This window comes from Castor canadensis, chromosome 13, assembly GCF_047511655.1.
Source record: "Castor canadensis chromosome 13, mCasCan1.hap1v2, whole genome shotgun sequence".
NCBI classification, from domain to species: Eukaryota; Metazoa; Chordata; class Mammalia; order Rodentia; family Castoridae; genus Castor; species Castor canadensis.
Window position 1 is genome coordinate 23,881,002 of NC_133398.1, and position 15,534 is coordinate 23,896,535.

The window sequence follows — 15,534 nt, forward strand, 5'->3', positions numbered from 1 at the left end:
AGAGGTAAATTCCTTCTTTCCTGACACAGGTAGGCTAGGATCTCCTGTTTCTGAGAAAAATGCATCTGTTTTGGGATCTATGTGCTTCCTGCAAATTCAGTTTGATTATGGGGCACTTAGCACAAGTGACTCCATTTTGGCTTGGTCTGGTCTGTTGGGGCCAAGTGCAGAGCTCATTTCAAAATAATGGCCTCCATAGTTTTGCTTAATATCCCTGATTCATTGATGTTTTCTCTTCTCCCTACACTCCGCTCCCCCCATCTTTTTCCTCTTATCTTCTCTCTCCTTCCTCCCTCTGCATGTCACTCCTTCCCTTTCTTCTCTCCTCCCCTTTTCTTTCTCCCTTACTCTCCCCCCTCCTTTCTCTTATTGGAAACCCTGACTGGAGTAGATCTAACCTAGAGCTAGAGGAAAGGAAGTGCAGAAAGAGAATATATGCTTCAGAGATTGTTTTATTCCCCAAAAGGAATGCACAGTAGGTCAGAGGCTCCCTCACATTGGGTGTAGACATTCATAGAGTTGAAGCACTTGAAGGAGTGATCCAGGAAGACAGGAAGTGACTGTTACAGAGTGAGAAACTTGAACCAGTGTTGGAATGGTCAAGAATACGACTCCAGGATACAGTAATGATCATTTACATATATAATGAAATCACTAGTGTGTGTGTGTGTGTGTGTGTGTGTGTGTGTGTGTGTATGTGTGTGTGTGTGTGTGTGTGTGTGTGTGTGAGACAGAGAATTGAAAAAAAAAGATGTTGGATATACTATAATATGATACTTCAAAGGATCCAGAGGTTTCTAAGGTGAGAAGAGAGGTGGAGAGAAGAGAGAATGATCTGGGGAGCAATAAAGAGCAATGAAGCTATCTCTCTGGCCTCCAGGCTCTGTCTGCAGAAGACAATAAGATCTGGATTAGGGTAAGAAAGTAAAGAAGTTCCAAAAGGAAGTTTAAGATATGAGGGGAATTGCTGAAGATTGGTCACATAATCCAGGGGCAAGTGCCAGAGTCTGTGGAGTGAGGTTTGTAGCACAGCTGGGTGGGAATAACTCCAGTAGATGAGAGATGACTTGGAGGCTGGGGTTTCCAAAAAGACTGTCATGAACAGGAATATAAGACATGATGGGTTTAACTGAAATGGGCTGTAAGGCATGGTGGGGGTTTGGTGAGAATCTTGACAGGAGAATTCAGAGCACAGATGTCATTTGTAAACATGCAGAGGCAGGAGCAGTCCTATTGCCGGTTTGTAGCCTCTCTGATGCAACATTGAGGCAAGAGGGTGAGAAGTAGCAGAATGGAAAATGGCAATATCTCTAGACACCGCAGGGAACTTATTCTGATGGTAGTGTTGAGGCTGGCTGAGGGATGGGGATGTTTTCAGCATCCAGGGATTGGTAAATACCATGTTGACTGGTCTCACATTGTGGATTGAAAGAGGTTCAAGAACGGGACCAGAACACCAGTTTTACTGCTCACCTCTCAGACAGAACTGGTCTGTGTGAGTGTGAGATCCCAGGTCACATGCTCTGCCTCTGGGCAGAGTTGGAACACTAGAACACACAAGTCCTACAACTGAAAGAAAGGAAAGATCTTTTCCTAAAATACTAACAGAGGAAAAGTGAATGGATGCTGCCTAGAAAGATTTAGGACTTGTGTCTAGCTACTAGTATTAAATAACAATGTCTTAAGACAACTAAAGGTTTTTCTCCCATCTAAACAGACAACATAGGCAATCAATGGCTGACCTAATAGTTCCTTTCTCATCAGAGACAGAAGCTTTATTTATTTACTTATTTACCTCCTAATTTCTCTATCATCTTAGTGCATGATGCATTTCCTATAGTATTGTATACACAGTGGTATGCTGGGGTATTATCTCGTATCTGTATATTATGAGAAAGAGAGGAAAAGGGGAAGGCAAAGAAGGACTCTATCAGTTGAGACAGTCCCCTTTAAAACTTTCCCAGAAGTCCCACACAACTTCATCCATACCTCATTGGCTCTCATTAATTGCAATGAATTATAATCTTATAGCTGGACAAATTACTAAGCTAACTACAACTGGACAAATAGCTACTGGGTGGGCAATTCACAGTCCACCTTTCTTGCTAAAGCAAGAAAAAATAAACTGATGTTATAGCACATAAATCAAGATTAGTATGAATGAGGATTTGCTGTAGGTATGTGGGTAAAAAGTAAAGAAAATGCTAAAAGAACCAAGGTTGTGATCAGACAGTGGAATACTGGAATTTAGCATTATGAAAGTTGAGCAGCTTTGCAGAGGTGAGAAAGTCTAAGACCTGAGCTGATCTTGAATTTGAAACTTCTGGCCTAGAAAATACCTCTGGCTTTTGTTGGAATATAGTCTGGAAATCACAGCAAAGGCCAACTGAGGGCTGCAGGTACCTCACTTTGTAACCTACCATCAATCTGCAGCTATCATAGTCTATTCAGGGCCAGACCCCCTAGAAAATTTAAATTTTCCATGTGTGAAACACTGTAAACAGTGATACTGTTTGGGTAATGTGCTTGATAAAACATAGCCTTTGAGGGGGGCTTGGTTTACTGGAGTTTGAACTCAGGGCTTCAGGCTTGCTAGATGGGCACTCTTACCACTTGAACCACACCTCCAGTCCATTTTGCTCTGGTTACTTTAATGATAGGGTCTCACTTTTTGCCCATGCTAGACTGGAACCACAATCCTCCTATTTTAATCTTCCCATTATTGCTGGGATGACTGATATACTTCCCACACTGAGCTTTTTTTCCATGGAATGGGGTCTTGTGAAGTTTTTTGCCCAGGCTGGCCTAGGATTACTGTCCTCCAGATCTCAATTTCCTGAGTAGTTTGGGATTACAGGTGCACACCACTGCACCCAGCTAAAATACAGACTTTTAATTAACCTATACTAACTAAAAATTTGATGGTGTGTTACTTATTGCTTTGCCATTTTAAGAGCAGGAGTTTTTCTTGCTTGCAATGTATAGACATTATTAAATTTAGAATTATGATTCTGTCCTTATTTAGTAAAATGTAATCTTAGTTGTTTGCATTTTATGTAGTGAGAACATGCCCCCATCTCCGCCAGCCCAAACATGGCCGCATCAGCTGTTCTACAGTGGAAATGTCCTACAATACAACATGCATGATTACCTGTGATGAAGGATTCCAGCTAGAAGGAAGTACTAAGCTTACCTGTCAAGGAACTGGCCAGTGGGATGGTGCAGAGCCCCGGTGTGTGGGTAAGTTCCTGGAAGGTGGGTGTTTCATGTCTCCAGCACCCTGATTTATCATATTCTGTGAAGACCTAGAACTAAAACCTGGTCTGTAATGAGCGAAATAAACACCCACATGGTGGATGGAATCATGGAATCATGATGCTGGAAATACCTGGGCAAGTACATTGCTTTGTTCCTCTCCTCTGCTGAAAAGATTTCTACACTGAGCTCAATTTTCCAACTCACTGTTGTTTACAGTTTCAAATGACAATGCTTTTTGGATTTTTTAAAAGAGCAAGTGCTGCATAATCCCCTTGCTTTGTTAAATATCACCTTTTCCTTGTTGAAAAAACAAACCTGTGAGCCAGAGAATTTAAAAACTCCTGTCATTGTTAAACAGGAGAAAAAAAACTGAACATGACTGTAAAGGCATAATGAAACCTATTAAAACTTGCAGGAAAATTTTCTGCTTTTACTTCTTTTTATATTTTTCCAACAGGTTTTATTCTATTTTCATATAAGAATACAAAGTACGTCCACCACACTTACCCTCATTTACCCTTTCCTTATACCCTTCCTCTCCCAAAGTCCCCATCCCTGGAAAAGACCTGTTTTACCTCCTGTCCTTCATTGATTTGAAAGTGTATATTGATTGTCCAGGTGTTTGCCTTGACATTTCAAACATGTATATATCGTGCTTTGATCAGATTAACCTCCCCATTACTTAATCTTTCTTTATCCCCATGCTTCCCTATTTCAACAGCTTATTGTGCATCATGTTTTATATTCGTACATGGACTGGCTGTTTCAACATTTTTCATTCTCCAACATTTTCTTTCCCTCTCTTGCCTCCCATAGTCCCCTCAGACAGAACACTATACAGAGACAGCAATCTTGTTCCCTCTCTCATTATATATATATATGAATACATATATCGTCATATATGTATTTATGTGTACATTTAACTTAAAGGTCAAGTTTGCACATATGAAGGGAAATATGTGACCTTTGACTTTGTGAGCCTGGCTTACTTTGCTTGACGTGAAGTTCTCTAGCTCTATCCATTTATCTGCAAACAACATAATTTCAGTCTTCTTTATGGTTGAATAGGACTCATTGCAAGAAAGATTTTTATGGAGGGGATAGACAGAGAGGGGCTAAAGAATAAAGGGGGTGAATATAATCAAAGTGTGTTATATGCCTGTATGTAAATATCACAATGAAACCCCCCACATTGTGCAATTAGTATGCACTAATGAAATGTGGGGAGAAAAAAAAGAAAAAATAACTGAGCATGTAATTCAAAAATGAAGAAAAGAACAATTGTGTGGAAAATTTAAAGGAAGACATACAGTAATATTTTAAGCAAAGGAAAGTGAACTCTAAGGGGAGATGGAATACTGTAGAACGATAGAAAGGGAGCTCTTTCAATGACGCAAGCTTCATTTAAGAATTTAAGATGTAAGCAAGGAAAATGTAAAAGCAGAATTTTTTTCTAAGATGCTATAACCAAGTATATAGAATTCTGAGGATTTTTGTATAATAAAGACAGTGCAGAGATTTGTGCACATAAACTGAGAACTCTTGATAATATCCATGATTTGCAAGGAAATAAAAATTATTAAATGATGCAAAAAATACAGAAATGCTAATGTACATTTACTCATAAAAGTGGAGAAACCTGTCATAGTATTAATTACTCCTCCAAAAATGACTGAAGGATCAATGAGCAGAAATTCTTTTGAAATTTAAGAACCAGTAATTCTCATACCATGCAATTAACTCAAAAAAGCTATCCAATTCATATTATCAAACTATTATTGTATTGTCAACTTAACTTACTTTATGTATAACCATAGTAATAAATATGCCAGCAATCCACATTCCAAAGAATGGTCTACCAAAACAAATAGAGTTTATCCTAGAAATGCAAACAGCTTAAGATTAGGTAATCTATCAACATAATAAAGCATTTCATTATAAGACAAATTGTATGGCTTCTTGGTATAAGACAAAAAAGTGCATTCGACATCATTTAAAACACATTTCAATATAATTTTAAGAAACTGATATATATTAGGTATCTCTGATATAATAAAAATGTCCATTTTACACCTGCAGCCACATATGGAGAAATAAGATACAGAATTTTATTACATCTGGAAAAAGAAATGGATGCTCAGAGCTTTACCCCTGATAATCAATCATGACACTAGAGATACTGAGATTCAAAATCATTGTCATTTGTAGATGTCTACCTAAAAAATAGAACAAGTCTACCTAAAGACTGAGAGTTCATTGAAGTCACAATAATAGCAAATACATAGCTTTTCTAGCTACAATGCTACCCAGGAGATATGGTGAAAAATCATATTCAGAATAACAGGATAATCTTAAACAGAAATGTGGAACTTGTGTTAAACAAACTAGAAAATGTTACTGTGAGACAAAGAAGAGTATATTAATATTTACACACAATTTTATCAAAATGTTTAGTTTTATCCCCATATATATAGGTAAAATGTGACCACATTTAGTACACTGAAAGGCATTTTATTTTGTCTCCCCCTTTTCATGAAATTAGGAAGTTATTCCAAGTTTTGTCTACAAAACTAACATAGTCAAAAATCACTAAAATAAGCTTGAAAAGGAAGAGTGATAGGGTTAGCAAAGAGAAAATAGCTTAACCAGTTTTTTAAAAATATATACTAAAGCTTCAAAAATTAAGACCAAAAGATTGCCAGCCAAATCAAGGATGCTAAACAGACCATGACAGTTCCAAGTTTCATGTACTCTGTACTGAGGAAGCCACACAGGTCAGTTGCAGGGGAGAGGGGGGTGGGGAAGATTTATTCAACTGACAGGGAAATTGTTAGCTTGGGAAAAGCAAAACAAAAAATAAACATTTTCTTTATACCACACACAAATAAATTCTTTATAGACTTTAAAGTACAAAGTCAAAATTAAATCCTAGGAGAAAATATAGTTAATTTATGTAAATGAACACTAGCCAATCTCAGAACTTATCAAGCATAAAAGCAATGGAAATATATTAAGAAGAAAATATTGGTATATCAGACCTATAAAAATTAAAACAGAAGGGTTGGGCGCAGTAGGTCACATCTGTAATCTCAACTGCTCGGGACACGGGTATCAGGAGGATCATGGTTCAAGGCCAGCCAGGATGAAAAATTAGCAAGACCGGGCATAGCAGTATACATCTCTTTAATCCCAGTGACATGGAAGAATAAGTAGAAAGATTATAGTATGAGGCTGGCCCTAGGCAAGAAGCTAGACCTATCTGAAAAAAAAAAAACTAAAGCAAAAAGGGCTGGCAAAGTGGCTCAAGTGGCAGAGTGTCTGCCTAGCAAGCAAGAAGCCCTGAGTTCAAAGACAAATACCCAAGAAAACCCCACAAACACTAAGGCAGGTGTGGTGGTACATACCTACACTCCCAGCACTCAGGAGGCTGAGGCAAAAGGATCAAGAGTTTGAGGCCAGTCTGGGCCATGTAAAAGTTTTTTTAGAGACGTGTTCACCTAAAGTACCATAAGCAAACAATAAAAATAGAAATTCCAAGAATTTTAAGAGACAACAGGGTAATTTTCTTACTATAGGAAAGGCCAGCCCTACAGAAAGGATATTGAGGCCTGTAGTTCTTGTATTTGAACCATGAATTTTGCTCTGAATTTTCTGTTGCTCAGAACAGAACAGGAAGTCTGGGCAGGCAAACAACTTACACTGTGTATTATTTTAATACATCAGCAAAGTGACTAGAGATAATTAAAAGGTACAGTTCAGCATTAGGTACAACATATCATAGACAGTTATGTAGTACTTTATGCCAACCTCAGGGCAGCACAGTCCTATTTTTCTTGGGTAAAGGACACTTCTAATTTGTGAGAATGCAAAATACATTCTCTCATCTTCCTTCCACAGAACGCCATTGTCCCACCTTTCAGAAGCCCAGAGGTGTCATCCTCTACCCTCTGCACTGCGGCAAGCAGCCAGCCAAACCTGGGATGCTGTGCCAGCTAAATTGCCGCCCAGGATTCATTTTATCTGGGGTAAGAGAAGTGAGATGTACCTCTTCAGGAAAATGGAGTCACAAAGTTCATGCCACTGTGTGCAAAGGTAGGTCATTACATTGGGCAGGTTAAAAGCCACATTCCTATCTAATGGCGTGTGAGCACGCTATGGGACTGTCCCATCTTGCAAATTTCCCAGCAAACCTGTGACAAAATGGCAAGTGCTACTCCAATAGGCACTATGACAATTTCTGTCTCAAAATGGTGGATTTATAAAATCCAATTACAAAATGTCAGGCATTGACAGAAGAAGTAGAAGGTAAGGTTAATAGTCACGCAGGAAATCAGGTAACTTTTTCATCAGGAGTTGAAAATCTTTGAGGAATTTCTGGTCTATGTAAAGTAGGTGAGACTGAATTAACTTAAAAAATTAGAACTATCGGCACTTGTTACATTCATAAGAAGACACTGTCATTTTCTCCACAGCAAGAAGAGATGACTATGAAAAAGGTATTCAAAACAAGAGTTCTTAGGACTAAAAAGTATTGTTAATATCTTCAAAAGGACAAAAATAACAATAAAAAATTGAATGGATATTGATGAAAATAATATTAGTGATTTGAAGAACCTAGCTGAGAATTCCTTCAGAGTGAAGAAGAAATAAACAAGAAACTTGAGAATTCCAATTGATCTAACCAAAAATATGGAAGTCCGGAGACAGTTGTGATAAGCCAAGGAACCCCAGTGTCCATCTAATAAGAAGCACCAGAAGCCCAGGGGAAAAGGATGAAGGAAAAGGATTTTCCTATCATACAGTACATATTCCCTGAGCCCCAGAAAGATTTAAGCCCTTTGCCCAAAAACAGTCCTTGAGTATAAGGTTGGCACACCTCACTTCTCTCAGTAAAATTTCTGAGGTGCAAAACCAATGATAAGAACTTAAATTTCCAGAGAGAAAGAAATTCACCCCCAAACACAAGACTCAGATTCACATTACACTTCATGTACAATTCTAAACGCCAGCAGGAAGTGCAACTATATCTTTCTAATACAGAGACAAAATATACATAAGCTTTAAATTCCAAATCCAGCCAAGCTACTACTAAAATTTAGCAATGAAAAGTTGGGGTTTTTTTTTAGAGTGTCAGAGTTGATATGCCACTTTACACATCTTTGGGAGAAAATTGTCCAGGTATAAGATCCTCCAACAAAAATAAAATATAAATAGAATAAAAAGTCAAAGAAATGAGATGATATGAAATGCCGTGTAATCAATTCAGATTGATTCAGCTACCAGTTACAGAAGACTTAATTTAGCATAGCTTAAACTAAAGCAATGCATCATATTATATAATAAGACTGTGGCTACAATATTGCTTATTTGGATCTGTATGTTAGCACATTTAATTCAGTATTGCAAAGTCTCACACTGCATAAAGGATCACTGACTCTAATCTGTTGTTCGTTTTGACAGGACATTCTAAGATATCTAATTGATTCTTCTTAGTAGCCTCATTTTCAAGTGTAGTTTCTTTGTGCCATAGTTAACAATCTTTTTTTTTTGTTTTTTCTGTGCATTTCTTTGTTTCACTGGAAAAATACTTACCAGGCTCCTTTATAATCCAATGAATAAGGGATATTAAAGGACTTAAACTCTACTGAACAAAATTTAATTTCAAATTGTGTTGAGTTTATAACTGGGAAGTATGGGGACTGTGGGAACTTGGGAAGTTAGGACCCCATGACCCAAAAGAGGAAAAACTTCTTGAACTGAGAATTAAAGGACAACCACAGTTGTCAAGACAAAGGGGAAAGAGGGCATCAGTTCAGGCAAATAAAGAGCATGGGCAAAAGACTCAAGCAAAACAAAGACCACTGAGCTTTCCTGGTACTGACAGTAATTCCATATGAAGAGTGAGTGCAGAAGGGGAGCTGTAAAAATGAGTGAAATTCAGCAGATACCAATTCAGGAAGGCTCTCTTTCACTAGGCCAAGATGGATTGTGGAAGGCAAATACATATTCCAAATCAATCAGCAATTGGGGCATAATAAACCACAAAGCATTAGTATAACCAGATTTTTATCTCTTTTTTAAATGACTTAGTAGTACCTAATCAGTGTATTTTCTGGGTCAGATGTGGAGGCTCCTCAAATTGACTGCCCTAAGGACATAGTGGTGAAGACTCAGGAACAGCAAGACTCAGCTTACATTACCTGGCAAGTCCCAACAGCTAAAGACAACTCTGGTGAGAAGGTAAGGCTTGCACAAATATTTGCATCCTTTTTCAAATGGATTCTAAATATACTGCACATGTGTGTGACACTGAAATTTTATTAAACTTTACTATAATAATGATAATGTATATTCATGAATGTTGAAGATTCATCTGTCAGAAGAGCCATCAGCCTTGAGGTTTTTTAAATAGAAATCTCAGATTAAAACATCTCTGAAACAGAAACTTTTCACTGCATGGATTTGCTGCATTGTTTGCATTAAGGGAAGAGAACATTTCATACCAAAGGACTTGGTCAACTATATCATAGACTGGACTAAAATTTATTCTCACAGGACTGAAAGATGTCAGCTAGATTTAGGATACAAAAACTGAATACTTACCTTGACAGAGTAGAGCACGTGGAAAACAGATCACAGTTGGTTACAGAAGTAGATTCTCTTCAAAGAAGCTAGCTGTAAGGAAAAGAAGATAATTACTGTGTAGTAAGGGATTGAGGACAAATTTCTGTTTTCATTTTCATTTAATGTCATAAAAGACTTTTAAACAAGTCGCGCATCTGTGGCTCATATCTGTAATCCTAACAATTTGGGAGGCCGAGATGAGGAAGATCTAGGCTCCAGGCCAGCCCAGGCAAAAGCGTTTGCAAGACCCCATCTCAATGGACAAAAGCTGAGTCTGGTGGTGCCTACCTGTCCCAGTGATGGCGGGCCACATAAAATAGGAAGACTGTGGTCCAAGCTGCCCTAGGCAGAGTTAGTGAGACCCTTTCTCCAAAATAAACAGTGCAAAAGGTGCTGGAGGCATGGTTCAAGTGATAAAACACCTGCCTAGCAATTGTAAAGCCCTAAGTTCAAACCCCAGTACTGCCAAAAAAAAAAATATTTAAGCAGGTTTAATTAATGATAAGACGGATCTAATAGAAAGTGAAAATGGAGGAGCAAAGAGAACTCATCACTTGTCCTTATGAAGGCAGAGAGAGGGAGTCCAGTGCACAAAAGAATTCAATTTAGACTTGAGGAGACCAAGTTCTTTGATGTTCACTATAGAAAAAAAGAAAAGAGGGAGAAATTGGGTAGTAACAGAGGTTATGGGATACTTTTATTTGACAGTTACTGTAATACTGTAGGGAAATAAATAACTAAAATGTTCAAGTAAATAGATTGAATGGTTAAAACCATTTGTAAATCCACATGATTATAACTAAGGAAGAACTCTGGGGAGAATGAACACAGACATGTGAAGCCACCAGCCTTCAGTTCTTACAGAGATTATGAATGGAATGTAAAAATGAGCAAACAGATTGAAGGAAAATACTGGGAACCAATTTAGGTTATATATATTGTGGGGTGGGAGAGGCTAGACTCACAAAATAACCACATGGCTAAAAGAAGGGGAGACCATGTGGGCCCTGCACATGGGTAACATTCCTGGGCAGCCAGGCAGAGAACCCCAAGTCATGTGCCAGCCCCAGGCAAAAATGAGAGACTCTATCTGAAAAATAACAAGCAAAAAGGGCTAGAGGAGTGGCTTAAGTGGTAAAGTGCCTGCCTAGCAAGAGAGAGGCCCTGAATTTAGTCCTTAATCCCCATTACACACACACACACAGAGAGAGAGAGAGAGAGAGAGAGAGAGGGAAAGAGAGAGAGAGAGAGGGAAAGAGAGAGAGAGAGAGAGAAGTGGGGAGAGAACAAATGGAGCTGCTATGAATATCCTTTTACTGAATCTTTGCCTTTATTTTTGATTATTCACTAAGGGAAATTTCTTGATGTTAAATTATATGAACAGAGTGGTCAAAACTATAATCATATAACTCATTTTGAACAATCTGAGCTGGGATAGGCACCAGTAGCAAAACAACTTTTTTTTTTCTCTAGTCAGAGGCTTTAGTTACTTTAGGATATACAAATAGTTTCTTTCCATAATTAAAACCCACTTTCAGGGATTAAAAAGAAGAATCCCACTATCTAAATAAAAATTTGAATCTTGTATCCACTTCAAAGCTTTTGATTTCTTCTATACCTCCCTCACCCCTGTCCCTGGTTTTTGTAAAGTCAGAGCTGGTGTAATAAGCAGAATAATGCCACCCCAAAAATGTCTTTGTCCTCATCCCCAAAATCTGTGAATGTTTCCTTAGAAGGCAAAGGGACTCTGTAGCATGATTAAACTAAGAATTTTGAGATGGGACGACTAGCCTGGATGATCCAGATGAGGCTGGATGACCCCTAGGCCTTAAAAAGAAAGTAGTTTTCCCAGCTCTGGTGAGAGAGAAAGAAGGTATGACAGAAGGGCTAGAGAGATATGAAGTGGATCTGCCTTCGCTGCTGAGTTTAGAAGCTAAAGGAAGCCACAGAGAAAGTGTCTTTCTGCTAGAAAAGGCAGCTTCAGCTCTGCTAACACCTCAATCTTTACCCTGTAAGACTCACTAGTATCTCTGACCTATAGTCCTGTGATAATAAATTGTGTTATTTTAAGCTGCCAAGTTTGTAGGAATTGGTTATGACAATAAGAAACCAGCATGGCTGGGCGAGGAGCAGTTTTGAGGAAAGGTTTAAGTCTTTCATTTAGAGTGCTGTCTGGTCCTCTCTAAATTGCTGATGCACTCAGAGAAGCAAACATGCAAATGTTGACTCTTTCATCCAGCCCATATTTAGCTTCTGCAGGAGACGCTCTCTGGCAGTATCTCTTCCTTCCCCCCTTTCACCTCCAGACCCAGTGATAGATCCCACAACCTCCAGAATGAGCGCAGAAGCACCACAGCTCAAGTACTGCTCTTTTCTCCCTTGGCCTGTGTCTTCACATTGCCAAAGAATGGCGTGTGAGCTAACCATGGTCAGAGCTTCCTTCCTCCCGTGCATTGCTTGGTCAAGCTCTTGCCCTCAGCATTCACAGGGGAGAAATTGAAATCTGCTCATGTGTCACTCATATATACCTCTAAACTCCAGGGGATGGGTGGCAACCTTACCGGCCCTCACTACATTAGGGTCAACTTATGCGCGTCTGTAGCCTTGCAAGCCTCCCATTTATGCAGGCACTTTACCCCCCCCAGTGTTCTATGAAGGGTTGATTGAAACCCACCCACTTGATTGGAGGCAGTCATTGTCCCCACAAAGAGAGAGAAGATGCCAGCATTCTAGTCAAGTGAATGCTCCTATTTCCACAAAATTGCTCTGTTAACATGGGCACTGAGGTGCAGAACCCATCAGCTACTTGAGTGTAAGCCTTCTGATAATTTGCCCATCCACAGGGGCTGTCCTCAGAACATGGCATTACTTAATCTTCAAACTCTTCTATGTTGGGACTTTTGCTGCAATTATGCAGAATGAATACACAGTCTTCTAAATAAAAGTCTTAAAATATGCATAAATCTATAATTACCTAATTATCCTTGCATGATTATCTGTTGAGACTCTCCCAGGGAAAATGAGCAAACTATTAGTTTAACTTTCAGCCATTTTTGGTTGTGTTGGTATACTCTGTAGTTTTTATTCCATTTAATTATTAGTTATTCACATTATATATATATATATAATATATATATATATAATATATATATATATATATATACACACACCTTTCTAAAATTATAACCTTTGAGATCTGTTTTATGGCCACATTTATAGCCTTCTGTCAGACTATGTAAATCTTTATTTGCATAGTTTTGGTGTTTGCTGGCAGCTCTTTTCATGCCATGTCTTTCCCACTTGTGATGGATTTGTGATTCATCTCTTGTTTACAGGGCCTGTGCATGGTCAAGAATATCTTTTATTTCCAGACTAGCATTTAGTGACAAAGAGAATTTTATGTAAGATGATTGTTCTCCACTTTTAGGAAATCTTTATTTTTCCCAATGCTGTAGAAATTTTTCATTATAGATGCAACTATCTATGATTTGTTTGCGTATTGGTTTATCTTCATTAATAATAACTATTATTAGTTAATAATGAAACTAATTTCCTGGTACATCAAGAGTCTTTTTATCTGCAGCCATAGCTTTCTTCAACTTTCTTAGAATTTCTTCTGTATCTTAGAATTTTCTCTTCCTTTTCCATTCATTCAATTTTTTTCAGTAACATCAATTATTCAAATGTTACATTCTCTACTTACTCTTTTATATCTATTATCCATTCCATTATTTGTACTCTTAGGTTTTTTTCCTTGGGTTCTGAATGAAACTGTAAAGCTTACTTTTTATATTCTTGATTTAATTATCTGGAACTAAGTAGCTATTTAAATTGAGCACCCAGATATGATTTCATACATATATATATATATATATATATATATATATTCCACATATTACATAAAAGTGAATAGTAGTTTAATTAAAAGAAATTCTACTGATAATGTAAAATAAAATGTAGAACATTTAGCAATATACTTGATGAGAAAAGTGAATAAAAACTGAAAGAAAATATTTTAAAAACTGACAGATAAAAAATGAAATTAAATGGCAATACATGCTGTATTTATAGATGGAAAAGTTAAATATTTATAGAACAAATATATGTCAATACTATGAACATAGTATTTTTGAAACTTAACAAAATCATTCTTGAGTATAAAGTAGAATACACAGATTAAGCATTAAAAAGAATTAAATGGGTGGATTTGATCAAGTACATTATATGCATGTCATAAATACCACAATGAAATCCCTCTGCATAATTAATTTATTATAATAAAATTTTTTTAAAAAATTAGAGAAATAGGGCTAGGGTTGTGGCTCAGTGTTAGAGCATGTGCTTCACATATGAAAGGCCTTGGGTGCAATCCTAGCATCAAATCAGTAACAAGAACAATGACAATAGCATCCATAATGTAGGGCAGCTTAATCGGCCAGAAATCAAAATCTTATAAAATAAAAATCAATAAAATGTTTGGTACTGTACCATAATGGGTGAGTGATATATGGATTTTAAATATATATCTCTATATATTTAATATATATATGGATTTAAAAATATCATACAGGAGAATCAATTAGCTTATATAAATGATGAATGATCTTTAAAATATGAGATTACATTCTAAATTATTTTTAAATCATTAAAAATGGTGTCATCAAATATATTTGGGTACTTATCAAATCACTTTCTAAGGTTACCTGAGGGTTTTTAAATGTGGTGAAAAATAAATATATTTAATTAATAAGTATTTTAAGTTGCCATTTTTAAGATAGCTGAATTAAAAGAAAAAATATCACACCAGAAGAAAATACTTTAAAGTTGTCAAATGTTCGAATATTTATTATATAATATGCTAATAATATTTTTATTACATCACAATTTTGAAAGGGTGAAGATAAATACTTAATTCAAAAAGAAAAATTCAAAAGAAAAAATGTAATGTCACGCAAACATATGAGAATTTAACCTTATCCTAAGACATCAAGAAACTATGGCTGGAGGTAGCTCAAGGCCTACCATGTGTTGGATCCACAGAACTGAAAATCTGTATTAAAACAATGACTGAATGCCATACTTTTTTCTTTCCAAAAATGATTATATAGACTCTGACACTGACATGATAGCCATTGACAATGAAAATGCAAATTGTTACAGTACCTCGGGAAAGAAATTTTGTATTATCTATCAATAAAATGTCCCCGGTTTAAGATTAATTCTGTTCATGGGAATCTGTTATAATGAAATAATAAAAATATTGCTAAATTATCTGGGCAAAATTGTCCATCCCAGAACTATTGTCAAGAGCAAAAATTTGGATCAAACTAATATTCTTGAACAGATTATTCTTAAAGAAATTGTCATATATTTGTTCTACAGAACACTATGGAAACATTTAAAAGTCATCTTCAATCCTAAAGACTGTGTAAGAACATACAAATGTTTTAATATGTTCTGTTTATGAACAACAGTTCATATGCATGCCAACACTATCAACTATGCAGACAGAGTAGCAGTCTAGAAAAAAACTACACCAGAAGACTGTGCCTCACTTTCTTACCTTTTCCCTTTAGGAAATATTGTATCATTTTAATATTATATGTTAATATATGATAATAATATATAAATCAGAAGATACTATTGATATTA

The 15,534-nt window shown here is 36.8% G+C and overlaps 1 protein-coding gene across 2 annotated transcripts in view; it reads left to right on the plus strand.

Moving 5' to 3' along the window:
• The window catches only part of Svep1 (sushi, von Willebrand factor type A, EGF and pentraxin domain containing 1), a 179,092-nt gene that overhangs the window by 61,710 nt on the left and 101,848 nt on the right, over positions 1 to 15,534 (plus strand). For both annotated transcript variants that reach the window (XM_020173900.2, XM_074051284.1), the window contains exons 6-8: positions 3,061 to 3,240; positions 7,156 to 7,350; positions 9,380 to 9,498. In XM_020173900.2, the coding sequence (XP_020029489.2) occupies positions 3,061 to 3,240; positions 7,156 to 7,350; positions 9,380 to 9,498 (494 nt within the window). The remainder of the gene's footprint in view (positions 1 to 3,060; positions 3,241 to 7,155; positions 7,351 to 9,379; positions 9,499 to 15,534) is intronic.